Genomic DNA, 18473 nt, shown 5'->3' with positions numbered 1-18473 from the left:
CAGTTTGGAGGGGCATCTGAGCAATAATATCAGTGTGCCTCTGGCAAGACAAAAATTGAGAGTGATTGTGAAAGTGTTTCCTCTTTTTCAGGTCAGGACATTTCCACTTCATCTAACCTAAGCCTCATTGCAATATAGTATCTGAAGATTATAACAGATTAGGGAAATGTGAGATAGTCATCTGATTTGGAAACAACAAAATCCATTGGTTACAGAATTTTCCACATTCTTGTGATTACAGCAATACAGTCTTGTATACATTATTTATTTCATATACATTAGTATCAGTATCATTACTATGTACTATAATCAGATACCTTTCCATTATAATATCTGTTGACTTATTGTTCTTAGCACACACACTTTGACACTACTGCAGTTTTCTTAACAACAAAATTGTAGACCCAACTGTTACAAATCCTTTGAGTACATTCCAGTCTGAGTTTATTCTCATAATACAGTGGAACCTGGACTTACGAGTGTTCCAATGCACGCGTTTTTTGAGATACAAGCCGTCTCTGGGTCGATTTTTTGCTCTGAGTTACGAGCCAACATTTGAGTTACGAGCCAGCTCCCCCCGCTTCCCCCGCTTCACCCTCAACCCAAAACCTGGATACCTCGCTTGTTTATCTATAATTTCATGCTTTAATTCCATGGAAATCATTCTCTTTTTCTTCTCAGCACTGTCCTTTGCACTTACTTTCTTAGGACCCATGCTTAGAAAAACGAAATTTGGCCAAATGACTGTCAAAAAAGTAAGCAAAGCATGAGAGAACTGTTCCCACAGCGAAGTAAACAGTGCAGAGTTGGTGGCGTTCGTTATTATAATAATTATAATAATAATTATTATTATTATTATTATTAGTGTTATTATTATTATTAATTTAGGTAATTAAAGCACAGATCCAATTCCCTAGATCAAGAGCAAGAGCCCCTCACCAGCATCAAGGGTCCTTGATGGTGAGGGGCTCTTGATCTAGGGAATTGCATCTGTGTTCCAGTTCCCTTAATTAATAATAATAATAATTGTTATAATAATGATAGAGGTTCAGTTCCCTAAATTAATAATAATAATACATACGTACGTAATAATACATAATACGTACGTAATAATTCAGAATGCTGCCACTAGTTGGTACAGCTGATGCCAAAACATCCAGTAAGCATTACACATGTTTACATCGCTGTGGGAGCAGTTCACTTAAGCTTGTTTGCATTTTTTTACAGTCATTTGGCCAAATTTCTTTTTCTAACCATGGGTCCTATGAAAATAAGTGCAAAGAACAGTGCTGAGAAGAAAAAGACGATGATTTCCATGGACTTAACCAGGCAATACATCATACAATGCACCCTAACATCCCCCCCCATCAGCATCCCCCCACCCTCAGCATCCTCCACCCTCAACCTCCCCCACCCTCAACCTTCCCCACCCTGAACATCCCCCACCCTCAACCTCCCCCACCATCTCTGCTCCAAGTGTGCAAGCACATATACACTTTATATAAACAGTTTTTATATACTATTTCTTATTTATAAATACATTGTTTCAGTGTTTTCCTTAGAAAACTAGTGATCTACTGCAGTTAGCCTCAAAAATACTCTATTTTCTCTTACAGTAAGAGCATAGGAAGATACTATTTAGTCAAATTGGGACAGGAAATGGCGGACGTTTCTGCTGCTGTCTCTCCTACCATATTATGGCCTATTTTATTCATTCTAGAGTATATATCATGTTTCTGTGTTAATTATATTGTTTCTTATGTCATATTAGATGAATTGTGATAGATAAATAAGCCATACAGTTGATAACAGCATCATATTCAAGTATTTTTTCTTGTCTCCAGAGTGCAGGAATGGATTAATGGCTTTTCAATTAATTTAAATGAGGAAGATTGATATACAGTACGAGTAAATTGAATTATGAGTTAGGTCACGGAATGGATTAAACTCATAAGTCAAGGTTCCACTGTACTCTTATATGTATTCACTTTGAACTGATTTACACATCATCCCAAACTCGTGTACAATAAAATGGTTTGGCAATGTAGTGATATACTATAGTAGCTACTTTAACATGACAGTAAAGGTAGAGTAGTACCTACCTGTAGTAGCTACCTTAACATGACAACAAAGTTTAGCGTATCCCTAAAAATAAATATTAGTGTTATTGGTACAGATAGTGCGGTACGATCGTGGTCATGAACCTCTTTGGGTATCTTCAAGCAACAAGCCTGCTGATATACCACCATGCCCATCTTGTGGACAACCCAGACAGTTTGAGTTCCAGGTAAAAAAAAAATTTGTGGTGAAAATTTATAAGCCTAATTTTAACAATTGTTGTCTTTATTATAGTGTAATTCACATTGTATAGTAGCAAAAATATGCTCTTGAGAGGTAAGTAAATTGTATTTCTATATTTATTTTATTAGCACACTGGCCTATTCCCACTAAGGCAGGGTGGCCAAAAAAGAAAAACTCCCACCACCACTCACTCCATCACTGTCTTGCCAGAAGGGTGCTTTACACTACAGTTTTTAAACTGCAACATTAACACCCCTCCTTCAGAGTGCAGGCACTGTACTTCCCATCTCCAGGACTCGAGTCCGGTCTACCGGTTTCCCTGAATCCCTTCATAAATGTTACTTTGCTCACACTCCAACAGCACGTCAAATATTAAAAACCATTTGTCTCCATTCACTCCTATCAAACATGCTCACTCATGCCCGCTGGAAGTTCAAGCCCCTCACACAAAACCTCCTTTACCCCCTCCCTCCAACTTTTCATAGGCCGACCCCTACCCCGCCTTCCTTCCACTACAGACTGATACACTCTTGAAGTCATTCTGTTTTGTTCCATTCTCTCTCCATGTCCGAACTACCTTAACAAAACAACCCTTCCTCAGCCCTCTGGACAACAGTTTTGGCAATCCCGCACCTCCTCCTAACTTCCAAACTACAAATTCTCTGCATTATATTCACACCACACATTGCCCTCAGACATGACATCTCTACTGCCTCCAGCCTTCTCCTCGCTGCAACATTCACCCATGCTTCCCACTCATATAAGAGCGTTGGTAAAACTATACTCTCATACATTCCCCTCTTTGCCTCCAAGGACAAAGTTCTTTGTCTCCACAGACTCCTAAGTGCACCGCTCACCCTTTTCCCCTCATCAATTCTATGATTCACCTCATCTTTCATAGACCCATCCGCTGACACGTCCACTCCCAAATATCTGAATACATTCACCTCCTCCATACTCTCTCCCTCCAATCTGATATCCAATCTTTCATCACCTAATCTTTTTATCCTCATAACCTTACTATTTCCTGTATTCACTTTTAATTTTCATCTTTTACATACCCTACCAAATTCATCCACCAACCTCTGCAACTTCTCTTCAGAATCTCCCAAGAGCACAGTGTCATCAGCAAAGAGCAACTGTGACAACTCCCACTTTGTGTGATTCTTTATCTTTTAACTCCATGCCTCTTGCCAGGGCCCTCGCATTTACTTCTCTTACAACCCCATCTATAAATATATTAAACAGCCACGGTGACATCACACATCCTTGTATAAGGCCTACTTTTACTCGGAAATAATCTCCCTCTTTCCTACATACTCTAACTTGAGCCTCACTATCCTCGTAAAAACTTTTCACTGCTTTCAGTAACTTACCTCCTATACCATACACCTGCAACATCTGCCACATTGCCCCCTATCCACCCTGTCAAACGCCTTTTCCAAATCCATAAATGCCACAAAAACCTCTTTAGCCTTATCTAAATACTGTTCACTTATGTTTCACTGTAAACACCTGGTCCACACACCCCCTACCTTTCCTAAAGCCTCCTTGTTCATTTGCTATCCTATTCTCCGTCTTACTCTTAACCCTTTGACTGTCGCAACCCCCAATCCTGAGGTGTCTCCTGGTGTCGCAAAATTTAAAAAAAAAAATTATTTTTTCTTATGAAATGATAGAGAATCTTTTCCCGATTGTAATGACAAAAAAAAAAAGAAATTTGATGGAAAACTGGCGGAATTATGCTCTCGCGAAGTTAGCGACCTCGGCGCTGTTTACAAATCGGCTATTTCGCCCTTTTTGCGCCCTATTTTCGGCTAATTCCATTGTTCCAGTCGCCCAAACTCATAGCTATTTCTTTAGAACTCCATTTTTTCTATCGATTGAGTACAAGAAACTGCCCATTTACCGATTTCAACTACCTAATAATGTGGTCAGAAATTTGCAATTTGGCCAATTTCACAAAAACTAAAAAATATGACAATTTCAAAATAAGGTCCAGAATGAACAATGCAGACATTCCTGGCTCTAAAATAACATTTTCTTTGCTCATCAGTCATGTCTCCAGGCCCCTCTATTACTCTTGCTTTCTATTTTGAATTTTTATTCAAACAAAAAATAGAATACTTACTATTATGCAGACTACTGCAATACTGTAATAATTGTATAAATAACATCAACCCATTCATGACTGTATATTAGAATGGCTAGTTGGACATTTATTGGACAATGGCATCATTTGTTTACTTTTGAACATTGGCAAAAATCAAACATTTCCCCTAATTTGAGCTCCATTTCTAGGTTCTTTTTATAGTAAAATCAATCAAAATCACCTCTATTTCTATAATATGTTTTCCATTCTATCAAATGAGACCAAGAAAACGAGAATACAACCATAAATACTATACGAAAATAGACCACAAAGTCAGCATTTTAATTAAAAAAACGGTCAGAGTTTTTTTTTCTCATTATGCACTGCGTGCTCCAGGATTTTTTTTATATGGTGCACACTGACCACACAGACCCATTCTCTCACATGTGGACCTACCAGCTTTCTCCTGCTTGATTTGAAGCCGCTAGAATTTATGAGTATATATACGTCAAACACGGTACCTCATAAGACGTATATATACGGCTGCGACAGTTAAAGGGTTAATTCTTTCAATAATAACTCTACCATACACTTTACCAGGTATACTCAACAGACTGATCCCCCTATAATTTTTGCACTCTCTTTTGTCCCCTTTGCTGCCGCTGAGAGGCAGCGGCAGCAGCAACCTCCAAGCTCCGTACTTTTCTCCAACTATCAGAGCCACCAATGCTCCTATGATGATCTAGTTACAAGCAAAACTGCACTACCCAACGTAGCACCCAGAATGACCAAAGATTACCAACAGTGAAACCTACAAATCGAAAATATTAGAGATCAAAGGAAGACTGCCCACAAACCGAAAGCAACACCCAGCTGCCAGCCGAACAATGTAACCCCAAGCTTTGTATAACTTCAACTTCTTCTTAACTACAACAATTCCTGTAGTATTATGAGGTGCAATCTAAGAGGAAACAGCACCAAGGCCAGCAAGAAAACACTGAAAAATCAACTATTCAACAAGTGTAGCCAGGAGGACGCCGGCCTAGCAACCACCCCTCTCACCACCGCTCAAGGCGACACCACAACAATAACAACAAATATGGCTGCCACCAGCCCATCCTCCCCTCTCTTCCCCGGATTCAACCTACCAAGTAGTCTCTCAGGTATGACCAACGATCCAGATACCCTAAAGACATGCATCTCCACCTTAGTTATTGAAAATATGAATCTTCGAGAGACACTAACAAAACAAGACACCAGGATGACACAACTCGAGAACAAAATCCTCAGTCTTGAACAAAAGTTATCAACACCAGGAATGACTAACTGTGACAAGACCATCCAAGCAGTCATAGATAGCCATACCCAACAAATAATATCTCTTATAATACAAAGGTTGAAGAAGCAGTAAAAGAGTGGAAGAACAACTTAGATAACCAGTTCAGTGACTACTTTGCTCTCCAAGAAGATAAAACTGAGCAAGATAAACTATCGGACGCAGTAATAGTTAACAGTCCACTTTTTCCCAGTGATATGAACCAAACAAACAGTAAAGAAATTACTCTGCAGATCATAAAGGACCAAACAAGTGTTATTGTACCAGAGTCAGAAATAAAAGAAGCCAGGTTACTAGGATCCCATGGTAGAAAAAGTGTTATGCTTAGATTCCACTCACATGACAGGAAAAAAGACTTAATTATTGCATCTATTAAAGCAAAGAAAGAGGTATACATAAACGAGTGTCTTACCAAAAAACGTCAGAACCTCCTGTATAGAGTCGGAAAACTTAAGCGGGAGAATAATGACACAATACACCAATGCTTCACACGGGATGGGAAAATTCTAGTTAGGAAAACAAATGTAGGTCAACTGTACACAATCACGAATGAGAATGATCTATCACGATTTCTCAGGGATACTGATCTTACAGAGAATAACTAAATGTCCAACCTAAAAGCCTACGTAATGTAGTGTATGTTTTGCTCCATTATTGTTCAAATCTTGTAGTACAATCTCTTAGTAATTAAATAATCAACTACCTCATTTTGTGATTTTACTAGTAAGCATAAGTCACCTTATCTAATTTTCTTATTTACTATTGTTTGCTTAAATATTAGCTGAATCGATGCTTTCTCTGTCCATATTACTACCTATTTTTTTAAATACTATCAATTGATATTACTTACTAAAATTAATAATTACCATTTTTACTATCAATTTACTCTTAACATTTTTGACATCATTTAATAACCATTACTCGTCTAATTACCTTAACCAGTTTTAATACCACATTTACTATCTTAGAGTACTCTTAATTACCTTGTACTGCCAAATAACCTCAAGTATAACTACCAGTGCAATTTTGAAAGAAATAAACATTACTTTTTCACTTATTTTGTAATCATTATTACTTACTAAAATTTTATTAAACACCATATTTACTACCAGTCAATTTTACTTTTGTACATTAATCATTATTTTATACTTCCCATAATATTTTGTTGCCAAATTTCCAAGTTTGTATATTCAACTCCAACCTTTATATTATCCTTTGTACCTGTGCACTTGTGTGCCTCTGTACCTGTGTACCTGTCTACCATCTTACTATCATATTATAACCAAGACATTGCCATTGTTATTTTTTACTTATTATTCTTTTGGTACTTTAATTTGTGAATTTTATTTTGTCAATTTAAATCTAGTTATACTCTTGATCTTGTCAACAACCTATACCAGACCCTAGTGCAATTGCAAGTACCATTTCAATTTGTATTTTTATATTGTAAGTTTATATTATAAGTCCTATTCTAAGATTGTTTTCATATCTTAGTGACTATATTGTGTGTGCAATTAGTGTATATTTCAATTATATTATTGTTCAAGGCCCTTAACTATCTTTTGCTAACTAGTACCAACTACCTCATATATTTTTTTTTTCTACTTTTTTTTATTATTTTGCTACCTTAACTTGCATATTTTATCTTGTCAATTTAAATCTAGTTGTACTCTAATTCTTGTAAGCAACTTATATAACACCTTAGTGCAATTACAATTGAGAGTCTTGTACCTTTTCTATATCATTAGATTAAACTCAGTTGTACTATAGCTCATTCTAGCTCAATACATAGTCAATACCAAATTCATTATATTAGACCATAGTGTAATTACTAGTGAGAGTCTGGTGCTATTTTTAATTTGTATTTTTATATTATTAGATTAAACCTTGTTGTACTATAGCTCATTCTAGCTCAATACATAGACTATACCAAAGTCATTACATTAGACCTTAGTGCAATTACAAGTGAGAGTCTTGTGCTATTTTTAATTTGTATTTTTATATTATTAGTTTATACCTAGTTGTACTTTAGCTCATTCCAGCACAACACATAGACAACACCAACTCCATTATGTGTATTAGTGACTATACTCTACATGACCAAAATGCTATAGCTATATACTTGTCCAAACTTCCCACCACTACAGATATCAGTACTAAAACTCAACCCACAACTCAGGATATAAATAACCATAATTTAAACCTAGAAGATGATTGATCACGTCGACCCTGATCTAAACCTCCATAATCTGACACACAGTCAAAACCTATTGGAAAGTAACTGCCTTTACTACACAGCATCACAAGCCAGCACTATCCTAAACAATGCTAAAAGTCTATCAGTACTTAACTACAACATTAGGTCCTTAAGCAAACACTGTGATGACCTCCTGGCACTCCTTGAATCACTAAAGACACCCTTCTCCTGCATTATTCTTACTGAGACCTGGCTTAAGCAGGACATAATAGATATCTACCCTCTACCAGGATACACAGCAATCCACAACTGCAGACCATACCAAGTTGGGGGTGGTATTGCAATCTATTACTCTAACCAATTATCTTGTATTAGCACCACTTGCATCAGTGATGAATATGGAGAATACATTTTTCCTAATTTTACTGTAAAAAACCTTAAGACGCCTATAACAATCGGTGCCATTTACCGGATACCCCACACAAACATCCCAAATTTCAGTGAGAAACTAAAGGCACTAATAACAAACAGACAAATGAATAAGCACCACCTTCTCTTAGCTGGAGACTTCAACATCAACCTTGGCCTACTAGATGATCAGCCTGTAACTGATTTCATCAACAATATGAACAACACACTTCTCATACCAACAATAACTAAACCAACCAGGCTCACTGAAACAAGTGCAACCATAATAGACCACATATGGACCAATATACTAGCCCCCCTTAAATCAGGGATAATCACAGATAGCACTAGAGACCACTACCCTACCTTCCTCTTGACAAACATTAGTAAACCACCACTTGAATACAACAAAGTTTCATTTAGACTCCATGATGAGGCCTCAATAAGGAAGTTCACAGCTGACCTAGAGACTGTTGACTGGCCTACAGAATTCTCCAAGGCCAATGGTATTGATGACTGGACAGACATTTTTCTTAACAAATTACTTAGACTATACAACAAACATTGTCCTATAAAAACGAAACAGATCACAAACAAATGGCTTGGTTGCCCATGGCTAACCAGCACCATTCTGAAATCCATTGATAAGAAACACCAATATGAAAAGCAATATAGGCAGGGCTTAATACACAAAGATATTCTTAAACACTATTCATCAGTCCTCACCAAAGTAATAAAAAAAGCCAAACAACTATACTACTCCAGTAGATTCACTGACACAAGAGGAGATATAAAAAAGACCTGGAAAACACTCTCTCAGATTCTAGGGACCCACAAACTGAAAAAAAACCAAGAATATTGCCCTAACTAAACCTAATGAAACACCACTGCATCATAAGAACATAAGAAAGGAGGAACACTGCAGGAGGCCTGCTGGCCCATACTAGGCAGGTCCTTTACAATTCATCCCACTAACAAAACATTTGCCCAACCCAATTTTCAATGCCACGCAAGAAATAAGCTCTGATGTGAAAGTCCCACTCAAATCCAACCCCTCCCACTCATGTACTTATCCAACCTAGATTTGAAACTACCCAAAATCCCAGCCTCAGTAACCCAACTAGGTAGACTGTTCCACTCATCAACTACCCTATTTCCAAACCAATACTTTCCTATGTCCTTTCTAAATCTAAACTTATCTAATTTAAATCCATTACTGCGGGTTCTCTCTTGGAGAGACATCCTCAAGACCTTATTAATATCCCCTTTATTAATACCTATCTTCCACTTATACACTTCGATCAGGTCTCCCCTCATTCTTCGTCTAACAAGTGAATGTAACTTAAGAGTCTTCAATCTTTCTTCATAAGGAAGATTTCTAATGCTATGTATTAATTTAGTCATCCTACACAATGTTTTCTAATGAATTTATGTCCATTTTGTAATACGGAGACCAGAACTGAGCTGCATAATCTAGGTGAGGCCTTACTAATGATGTATAAAGCTGCAGTATGACCTCTTGACTTCTGTTGCTTACACTTCTTGATATAAATCCCAGTAATCTATTTGCCTTATTACGTACGCTTAGGCATTGCTGTCTTGGTTTAAGGTTGCTGCTCGCCATAACCCCCAAGTCCTTTTCGCAATCTGTATGGCTAAGTTCTACATCATTTAACTTATAAGTACTAGGGTTATGGGCACTCCCAAGCTTCAGAACCTTGCATTTATCTACATTGAACTGCATCTGCCACTTTTCTGACCAAGAATAGAGTTTGTTTAAATCCTCCTGACGTTCCATAACATCTACGTTTGAATCAGTTATCCTACCTATCTTTGTGTCATCGGCAAATTTGCTCATATCACTAGTAATTCCCTCATCAAGATCATTGATATATATTATAAACAACAACGGGCCCAAGACTGATCCCTGTGGAACGCCACTTGTTACAGATCCCCACTCGGATTTAACCCCATTTATGGACACACTCTGCTTCCTGTCAGTGAGCCATGACTCGATCCTCGAGAGCACTTTTCCCCCAATGCCATGAGCTGCCACTTTCTTTAACAGTCTATGGTGCGGAACTCTATCAAAAGCTTTACTAAAATCTAAGTAAATAATATCAAATTCTTTATTGTGGTCAACAGCCTCAAAAGCTTTACTGAAGAAAGTTAATAAATTAGTTAGACAAGACCAGCCTCTTGTGAATCCATGCTGAGTATCATTAATCAAGCTATGCTTATCGAGATGGCTTCTTATAATCTCAGCTATAATTGACTCTAGTAATTTGCCTACAATTGAGGTCAAGCTTATTGGGCGGTAATTTGACGGTAACAACTTGTCCCCGGTTTTAAAAATAGGAGTTACATTAGCCATCTTCCACATATCAGACACTACACCTGTTTGAAGAGATAAATTAAAAATATTAGTTAATGGTTCACAGAGTTCCATTTTGCATTCCTTAAGAACCCTTGAAAAAACCTCATCAGGACCCGGCGACTTATTTTGCTTCAGTCTGTCTATCTGCTTCACAACCATCTCACTAGTGACTGTTTTTTTTTTTTTTTTTTTTTTTTTTTAAACAAGTCGGCCGTCTCCCACCGAGGCAGGGTGACCCCAAAAAAGAAAGAAAATCCCCAAAAAGAAAATACTTTCATCATCATTCAACACTTTCACCACACTCGCACATTATCACTGTTTTTGCAGAGGTGCTCAGAATACAACAGTCTAGAAGCATACACATATAAAGATACACAGCATATCCCTCCAAACTGCCAATATCCCAAACCCCTCCTTTAAAGTGCAGGCATTGTACTTCCCATTTCCAGGACTCAAGTCCGACTATATGAAAATAACCGGTTTCCCTGAATCCCTTCACTAAATATTACCCTGCTCACACTCCAACAGATCGTCAGGTCCCAAGTACCATTCGTCTCCATTCACTCCTATCTAACATGCTCACGCACGCTTGCTGGAAGTCCAAGCCCCTTGCCCACAAAACCTCCTTTACCCCCTCTCTCCAACCCTTTCGAGGACGACCCCTACCCCGCCTTCCTTCCCCTATAGATTTATATGCTTTCCATGTCATTCTACTTTGATCCATTCTCTCTAAATGACCAAACCACCTCAACAACCCCTCTTCTGCCCTCTGACTAATACTTTTATTAACTCCACACCTCCTAATTTCCACACTCCGAATTTTCTGCATAATATTTACACCACACATTGCCCTTAAACAGGACATCTCCACTGCCTCCAACCGTCTCCTCGCTGCTGCATTTACCACCCAAGCTTCACACCCATATAAGAGTGTTGGTACTACTATACTTTCATACATTCCCTTCTTTGCCTCCATAGATAACGTTTTTTGACTCCACATATACCTCAATGCACCACTCACCTTTTTTCCCTCATCAATTCTATGATTAACCTCATCCTTCATAAATCCATCCGCCAACACGTCAACTCCCAAGTATCTGAAAACATTCACTTCTTCCATACTCCTCCTCCCCAATTTGATATCCAATTTTTCTTTATCTAAATCATTTGACACCCTCATCACCTTACTCTTTTCTATGTTCACTTTCAACTTTCTACCTTTACACACATTCCCAAACTCATCCACTAACCTTTGCAATTTTTCTTTAGAATCTCCCATAAGCACAGTATCATCAGCAAAAAGTAACTGTGTCAATTCCCATTTTGAATTTGATTCCCCAAAATTTAATCCCACCCCTCTCCCGAACACCCTAGCATTTACTTCCTTTACAACCCCATCTATAAATATATTAAACAACCATGGTGACATTACACATCCCTGTCTAAGACCTACTTTTACCGGGAAGTAGTCTCCCTCTCTTCTACACACCCTAACCTGAGCCTCACTATCCTCATAAAAACTCTTTACAGCATTTAATAACTTACCACCTATTCCATATACTTGCAACATTTGCCACATTGCTCCTCTATCCACTCTATCATATGCCTTTTCTAAATCCATAAATGCAATAAAAACTTCCCTATCTTTATCTAAATACTGTTCACATATATGCTTCAATGTAAACACCTGATCTACACATCCCCTACCCACTCTGAAACCTCCTTGCTCATCCGCAATCCTACATTCTGTCTTATCTCTAATTCTTTCAATTATAACCCTACCGTACACTTTTCCTGGTATACTCAGTAAGCTTATTCCTCTATAATTTTTACAGTCTCTTTTGTCCCCTTTCCCTTTATATAAAGGGACTATACATGCTCTCTGCCAATCCCTAGGTACCTTCCCCTCTTTCATACATTTATTAAACAAAAGTACCAACCACTCCAACACTATATCCCCCCCTGCTTTTAACATTTCTGTCATGATCCCATCAGTTCCAGCTGCTTTACCCCCTTTCATTTTACGTAATGCCTCACGTACCTCCCCCACACTTACATTCTGCTCTTCTTCACTCCTAAAAGATGGTATACCTCCCTGACCAGTGCATGAAATTACTGCCTCTGTTTCTTCCTTAACATTTAAAAGTTCCTCAAAATATTCTCGCCATCTACCCAATACCTCCATCTCCCCATCTACTAACTCCCCTACTCTGTTTTTAACTGACAAATCCATATTTTCCCTAGGCTTTCTTAACTTGTTTAACTCACTCCAAAATTTTTTCTTATTTTCATTAAAATTTCTTGACAGTGCCTCTCCCACTCTATCATCTGCTCTCCTTTTGCACTCTCTCACCACTCTCTTTACCTTTCTTTTACTCTCCATATACTCTGCTCTTCTTATAACACTTCTGCTTTGTAAAAACCTCTCATAAGCTACCTTTTTCTCTTTTATCACACCCTTTACTTCATCATTCCACCAATCACTCCTCTTTCCTCCTGCCCCCACCCTCCTATAACCACAAACTTCTGCCCCACATTCTAATACTGCATTTTTAAAACTATTCCAACCCTCTTCAACCCCCCCACTACTCATCTTTACACTAGCCCACCTTTCTGCCAATAGTCGCTTATATCTCACCCGAACTTCCTCCTCCCTTAGTTTATACACTTTCACCTCCCTCTTACTTGTTGTTGCCACCTTCCTCTTTTCCCATCTACCTCTTACTCTAACTGTAGCTACAACTAAATAATGATCCGATATATCAGTTGCCCCTCTATAAACATGTACATCCTGGAGCCTACCCATCAACCTTTTATCCACCAATACATAATCTAATAAACTACTTTCATTACGTGCTACATCATACCTTGTATATTTATTTATCCTCTTTTTCATAAAATATGTATTACTTATTACCAAATTTCTTTCTACACATAGCTCAATTAAAGGCTCCCCATTTACATTTACCCCTGGCACCCCAAATTTACCTACTACTCCCTCCATAACATTTTTACCCACTTTAGCATTGAAATCCCCAACCACCATTACTCTCACACTTGATTAAAAACTCCCCACGCATTCACTCAACATTTCCCAAAATCTCTCTCACTCCTCTACACTTCTCTCTTCTCCAGGTGCATACACGCTTATTATAACCCACTTTTCACATCCAATCTTTATTTTACTCCACATAATCCTTGAATTAATACATTTATAGTCCCTCTTTTCCTGCCATAGCTTATCCTTCAACATTATTGCTACTCCTTCTTTAGCTCTAACTCTATTTGAAACCCCTGACCTAATCCCATTTATTCCTCTCCACTGAAACTCTCCCACCCCCTTCAGCTTTGTTTCACTTAAAGCCAGGACATCCAAGTTCTTCTCATTCATAACATCCACAATCATCTCTTTCTTATCATCTGCACAACATCCACGCACATTCAGACTTCCCACTTTGACAATTTTCTTCTTCTTATTCTTTTTAGTAATCTTTACAGGAAAAGGGGTTACTAGCTCATTGTTCCCGGCATTTTAGTTGACTTTTACAACATGCATGGCTTACGGAGGAAAGATTCTTATTCCACTTCCCCATGGATATAAAAGGAAAATTAATAAGACCCAGAACTATTAAGATAAAATCAAAGAAAACTCAGATGAGTGTGTATAAATAAATGTGTACATGTATGTGTAGTGTGACCTAAGTGTAAGTAGAAGTAGCAAGACATGCCTGTAATCTTGCATATTTATGAGACAGACAAAAGACATCAGCAATCCTACCATCATGTAAAACAATCACAGGCTTTCGTTTTACACTCACTTGGCAGGACGGTAGTACCTCCCTGGGTGGTTGCTGTCTACCAACCTACTACCTATACTAGTGACTGTGATGTTACATAATATATCTTCTTCTAGCCCACTGTAAAAATTAATTACTGGAATATTGTTAGTGTCTTCCTGTGTAAAAACTGAGAGAAAATAATTATTTAAAAATCAAGCACATTTCATTCTCTTTGTCAGTAAGGTGCCCATAGTTATTTTTAAGGGGACCTATCTTATCTCTAACTTTTGTTCTATAGACCTAGAAAAAACTTTTTGGGTTAGTTTTAGAATCCCTAGCAACTTTAATTTCATAGTCCCTTTTAGCTTTTCTTATCCCCTTTTTAATGTCCCTCTTAATGTCAATATACTGATTCATAAGATGACCCTCACCTCTTTTGATACGCCTATAAATTCCTTTCTTATGCCCTAGTAGATATTTGAGCCTATTATTCATCCATTTTGGGTCATTTCTATTTGATCTAATTTCTTTATATGGGATAAACGCAGCATGTATAGTGTTCAGAAAACTGTCATATTGATAGCTCTCTTCGTTACCCCAGTCAACAGATAAGTGTTCTCTAAGCCCATCGTAATCTGCTAAGTGAAAATCTGGGACTGTTACTGAGTTATCGCTACTATCGTACTTCCATTCAATGCTAAATGTAATTGATTTGTGGTCGCTAGTACCCAGTTCCTCTGAAATTTCTAAATTATTAACAAGGGATTCATTGTTTGCCATAACTAAGTCAAGCAGGTTATTTCCCCTTGTAGGTTCTGTCACAAACTGCTTCAAAAAATAATCCTGAAATACTTCTAAGAAGTCGTATGATTCTAAATTCCCAGTCAAGAATTTCCAATCAACATGACTAAAGTTAAAGTCTCCTAGAATTACTACATTATCGTGCCTTGTGGCCTTAACAATTTCCTCCCATAGTAGTTTCCCTTGGTCCCTATCTAAGTTTGGGGGATGGTATATCACTCCTAAAATCAGTTTTTCATGCCCCTCTGAAAATTCTATCCAAACAGACTCTGTATGTGTTACTTCAGACTTAATACCTGTTTTTATGCAACAGTTCAAGCGATCTCGGACATACAATGCCACCCCACCCCCCCTCCCAATACTTCTATCTTCTTGGAACAATTTAAAACCCTGAATATGACATTCCGCAGGCATGTCCCGACTTTTTGAATTAAACCACGTCTCAGTTAAGGCAAATACATCAATGTTACCTACACTAGCAACTAATCTCAACTCGTCCATCTTATTCCTAGCACTACGGCAATTAGCATAATAAACATTGAAAGACTCTCCTTTCTCTTTACCCTTCCTGCTCATTTCTATTTTTCTACTAAACCTATTACTGTCCTTATCACCCAAGGTCCCTGGCTTTTCAATATCTATCTCGTTCTTATTATTACTAGTTCCCCTAGAACTCGTAATATTACTACACTGGGACTTCACTGTTTTCCTGCCAAAACCCATACCACTAACTATTCCTAGTTTAAAGTCCTAACTGCTCCCTCCACTGCAGTTGCCAGTGCTTCCACCCCACACCTAGATAAGTGAACCCCATCCCTAGCATACATGTCATTTCTGCCATAGAAGAGGTCCCAGTTGTCAATGGATGTTACCGCATTTTCCTTACAGTATTTGTCCAGCCAGCAATTGACACCAATTGCCCTGGACAACCATTCATTTCCAACTCCCCTCCTTGGCAAAATACCACATATGAGAGGGTTCCCACTGACACAGCTAACAAGATAAACGACTTCTTCTCAACCATAGGTTCTAATCTCGCCAATAAAATCCCATGCACCAATGCCCATGCCAGGGACTACCTAAATGGGAATTTCCCAAATTCCTTCTATCTTGCTCCAACTGAGCCCATGGAAGTCACTGAGATTATAAAGTCACTTAAAAATAAGTCAGGGAATCTGTCTCATGTCCCACCATTATTGTACAAGAGAGCGGCCCATGTCCTCTCGCATGCTATCTCAGTACTTTTTAACAAGTCACTAGAAACTAGCACCTTCCCGAAACTACTCAAGACGGCAAGGGTTACACCAATACATAAAGGTGGTGACCCTACAGATTTAAACAACTATAGGCTAATATCAAACTTACCATTGCTATCCAAAATCTTTGAGAAACTCATGCACAGGAGACTATATTCATTTATAACGGCACAAAACATACTCAACCCCTGCCAATTTGGATTCAGGAAAAATAAAAGCACTAATGATGCAATCATAAAAATGCTAGATCTGCTTTACACAGCATTGGAAAATAAGGAATATCCACTAGGAATTTTTATTGACCTAAGAAAAGCTTTTGACACAGTAGACCACGGCATCCTACTCCACAAACTTGACCATTATGGTATAAGAGGCCATGTGCTTGCATATTTCAAATCTTACCTTACTAATAGGTATCAGTATGTTACCATTAAAGACACAGCATCAACAACACAGCCACTTGATACTGGAGTTCTGCAGGGAAGTGTCCTTGGTCCCCTGCTCTTCCTCATATACATCAATGATCTTCCAAACGTATCTCAACACCTGAACCCCATTCTCTTTGCTGACGACACGACTTATGTCATCTCTCACCCTAATCTTGCCACCCTCAACACAATTGTTAATGAGGAGCTGATCAAAATATCGACTTGGATGACAGCCAATAAACTTACGCTTAACACTGACAAAACCTACTACATTATGTTTGGTAGCAGAGCAGGAGATGCGCATATAAACATTAAGATCGACAACACTCTAATTGCCAGGCATAATGAGGGCAAATTCCTAGGCCTATACCTCGACAACAACCTGAACTTCAGCACCCATATCCAATACATAACCAAAAAAGTATCCAAAATGGTTGGGATCCTCTCCAAGATACGATACTACGTGCCGCAAACTGCCCTTCTCACACTATACCATTCACTTATATATCCATACCTCACCTATGCTATCTGTGCTTGGGGTTCAACTGCAGCAACACACCTAAAGCCAATAATAACCCAACAAAAAGCCGCAGTAAGAATAATCACTAAATCCCATCCCTGGCAACACCCCCCCACTCTTCATAGATCTAAACTTACTCCCTGTTCAGTACATCCACACTTGCTACTGTGCAATCTACATCTACAGGACCTTAAATTCCAATATTAACCTTGACCTAAAACGCTTTCTTGATAGTTGCGACAGAACCCACAGGCACAACACCAGACACAAACATTTCTATGAGATTCCCTGTGTCCGACTGAACCTTTACAAAAATTCAATGTATGTCAAAGGCCCTAAAATCTGGAACACCCTACCTGAAAATTCTAAAACTGCAGACACATTCATCACCTTCAAAACTACCATCAGAAAACATCTTATCTCCCTGATACACCCTGTCAACTAATTACACGAATACCACCTGGTGGTTAACACTTACACTCACTCACCCATTTGACCATAAACAGAAATATCAATCTCAATCTCAAAATAATGAATCTTAACTAGTCATAAGTTGGCCTGTGATACTCCAATACTGAAACTATGTATAGTGCCAAAGCAAAAGCATTCACATTGCTAAACTCACAAACTAGTATTTAGTCACTTAGCCATAATACCAACTTGCCTCATGATTTTGTAATATTTTAAACTTAAGATTTAATTTAAGTCTGCCCAAAATGCCTAGCCATGCTAGGTGTTCTAGTGGTACACTCTGTAATTATTATTTTACTACATGTAAACCACACAATAACCAAATTCTGTAAACTCAGCATTGTAATCCTTATAGAGAATAAACTTAGAATTTGAATTTGAATTTATACAAAGGAACTATGCATGCTCTCTGCCAATCCCTAGGTACCTTACCCTCTTCCATACACTTATTAAACAATAGCACCAACCACTCCCAAAACTATATCCCCACCTGCTTTTAACATTTCT

General features: G+C 38.1%; 1 protein-coding gene across 11 annotated transcripts in view; it reads left to right on the top strand.

The window, feature by feature from the left end:
• Positions 1–18473, top strand: part of Zfrp8 (Zinc finger protein RP-8) — a 419773-nt gene that overhangs the window by 353338 nt on the left and 47962 nt on the right. For 10 of the 11 annotated variants that reach the window (XM_070095399.1, XM_070095396.1, XM_070095395.1 and 7 more), the window contains one exon: positions 2177–2287. The exons of the other annotated variant lie outside the window; for it this stretch is intronic. In XM_070095399.1, coding sequence (XP_069951500.1) covers positions 2177–2287 — 111 coding nt within the window. The remainder of the gene's footprint in view (positions 1–2176; positions 2288–18473) is intronic. 11 annotated transcript variants of the gene reach the window in all.

The sequence above is a fragment of the Cherax quadricarinatus genome, chromosome 50 (assembly GCF_038502225.1).
Source record: "Cherax quadricarinatus isolate ZL_2023a chromosome 50, ASM3850222v1, whole genome shotgun sequence".
Classification (NCBI taxonomy): Eukaryota; Metazoa; Arthropoda; class Malacostraca; order Decapoda; family Parastacidae; genus Cherax; species Cherax quadricarinatus.
The sequence above is the reverse complement of the archived record's forward strand: the minus strand, read 5'-3'. Positions and strand labels throughout refer to the sequence as shown.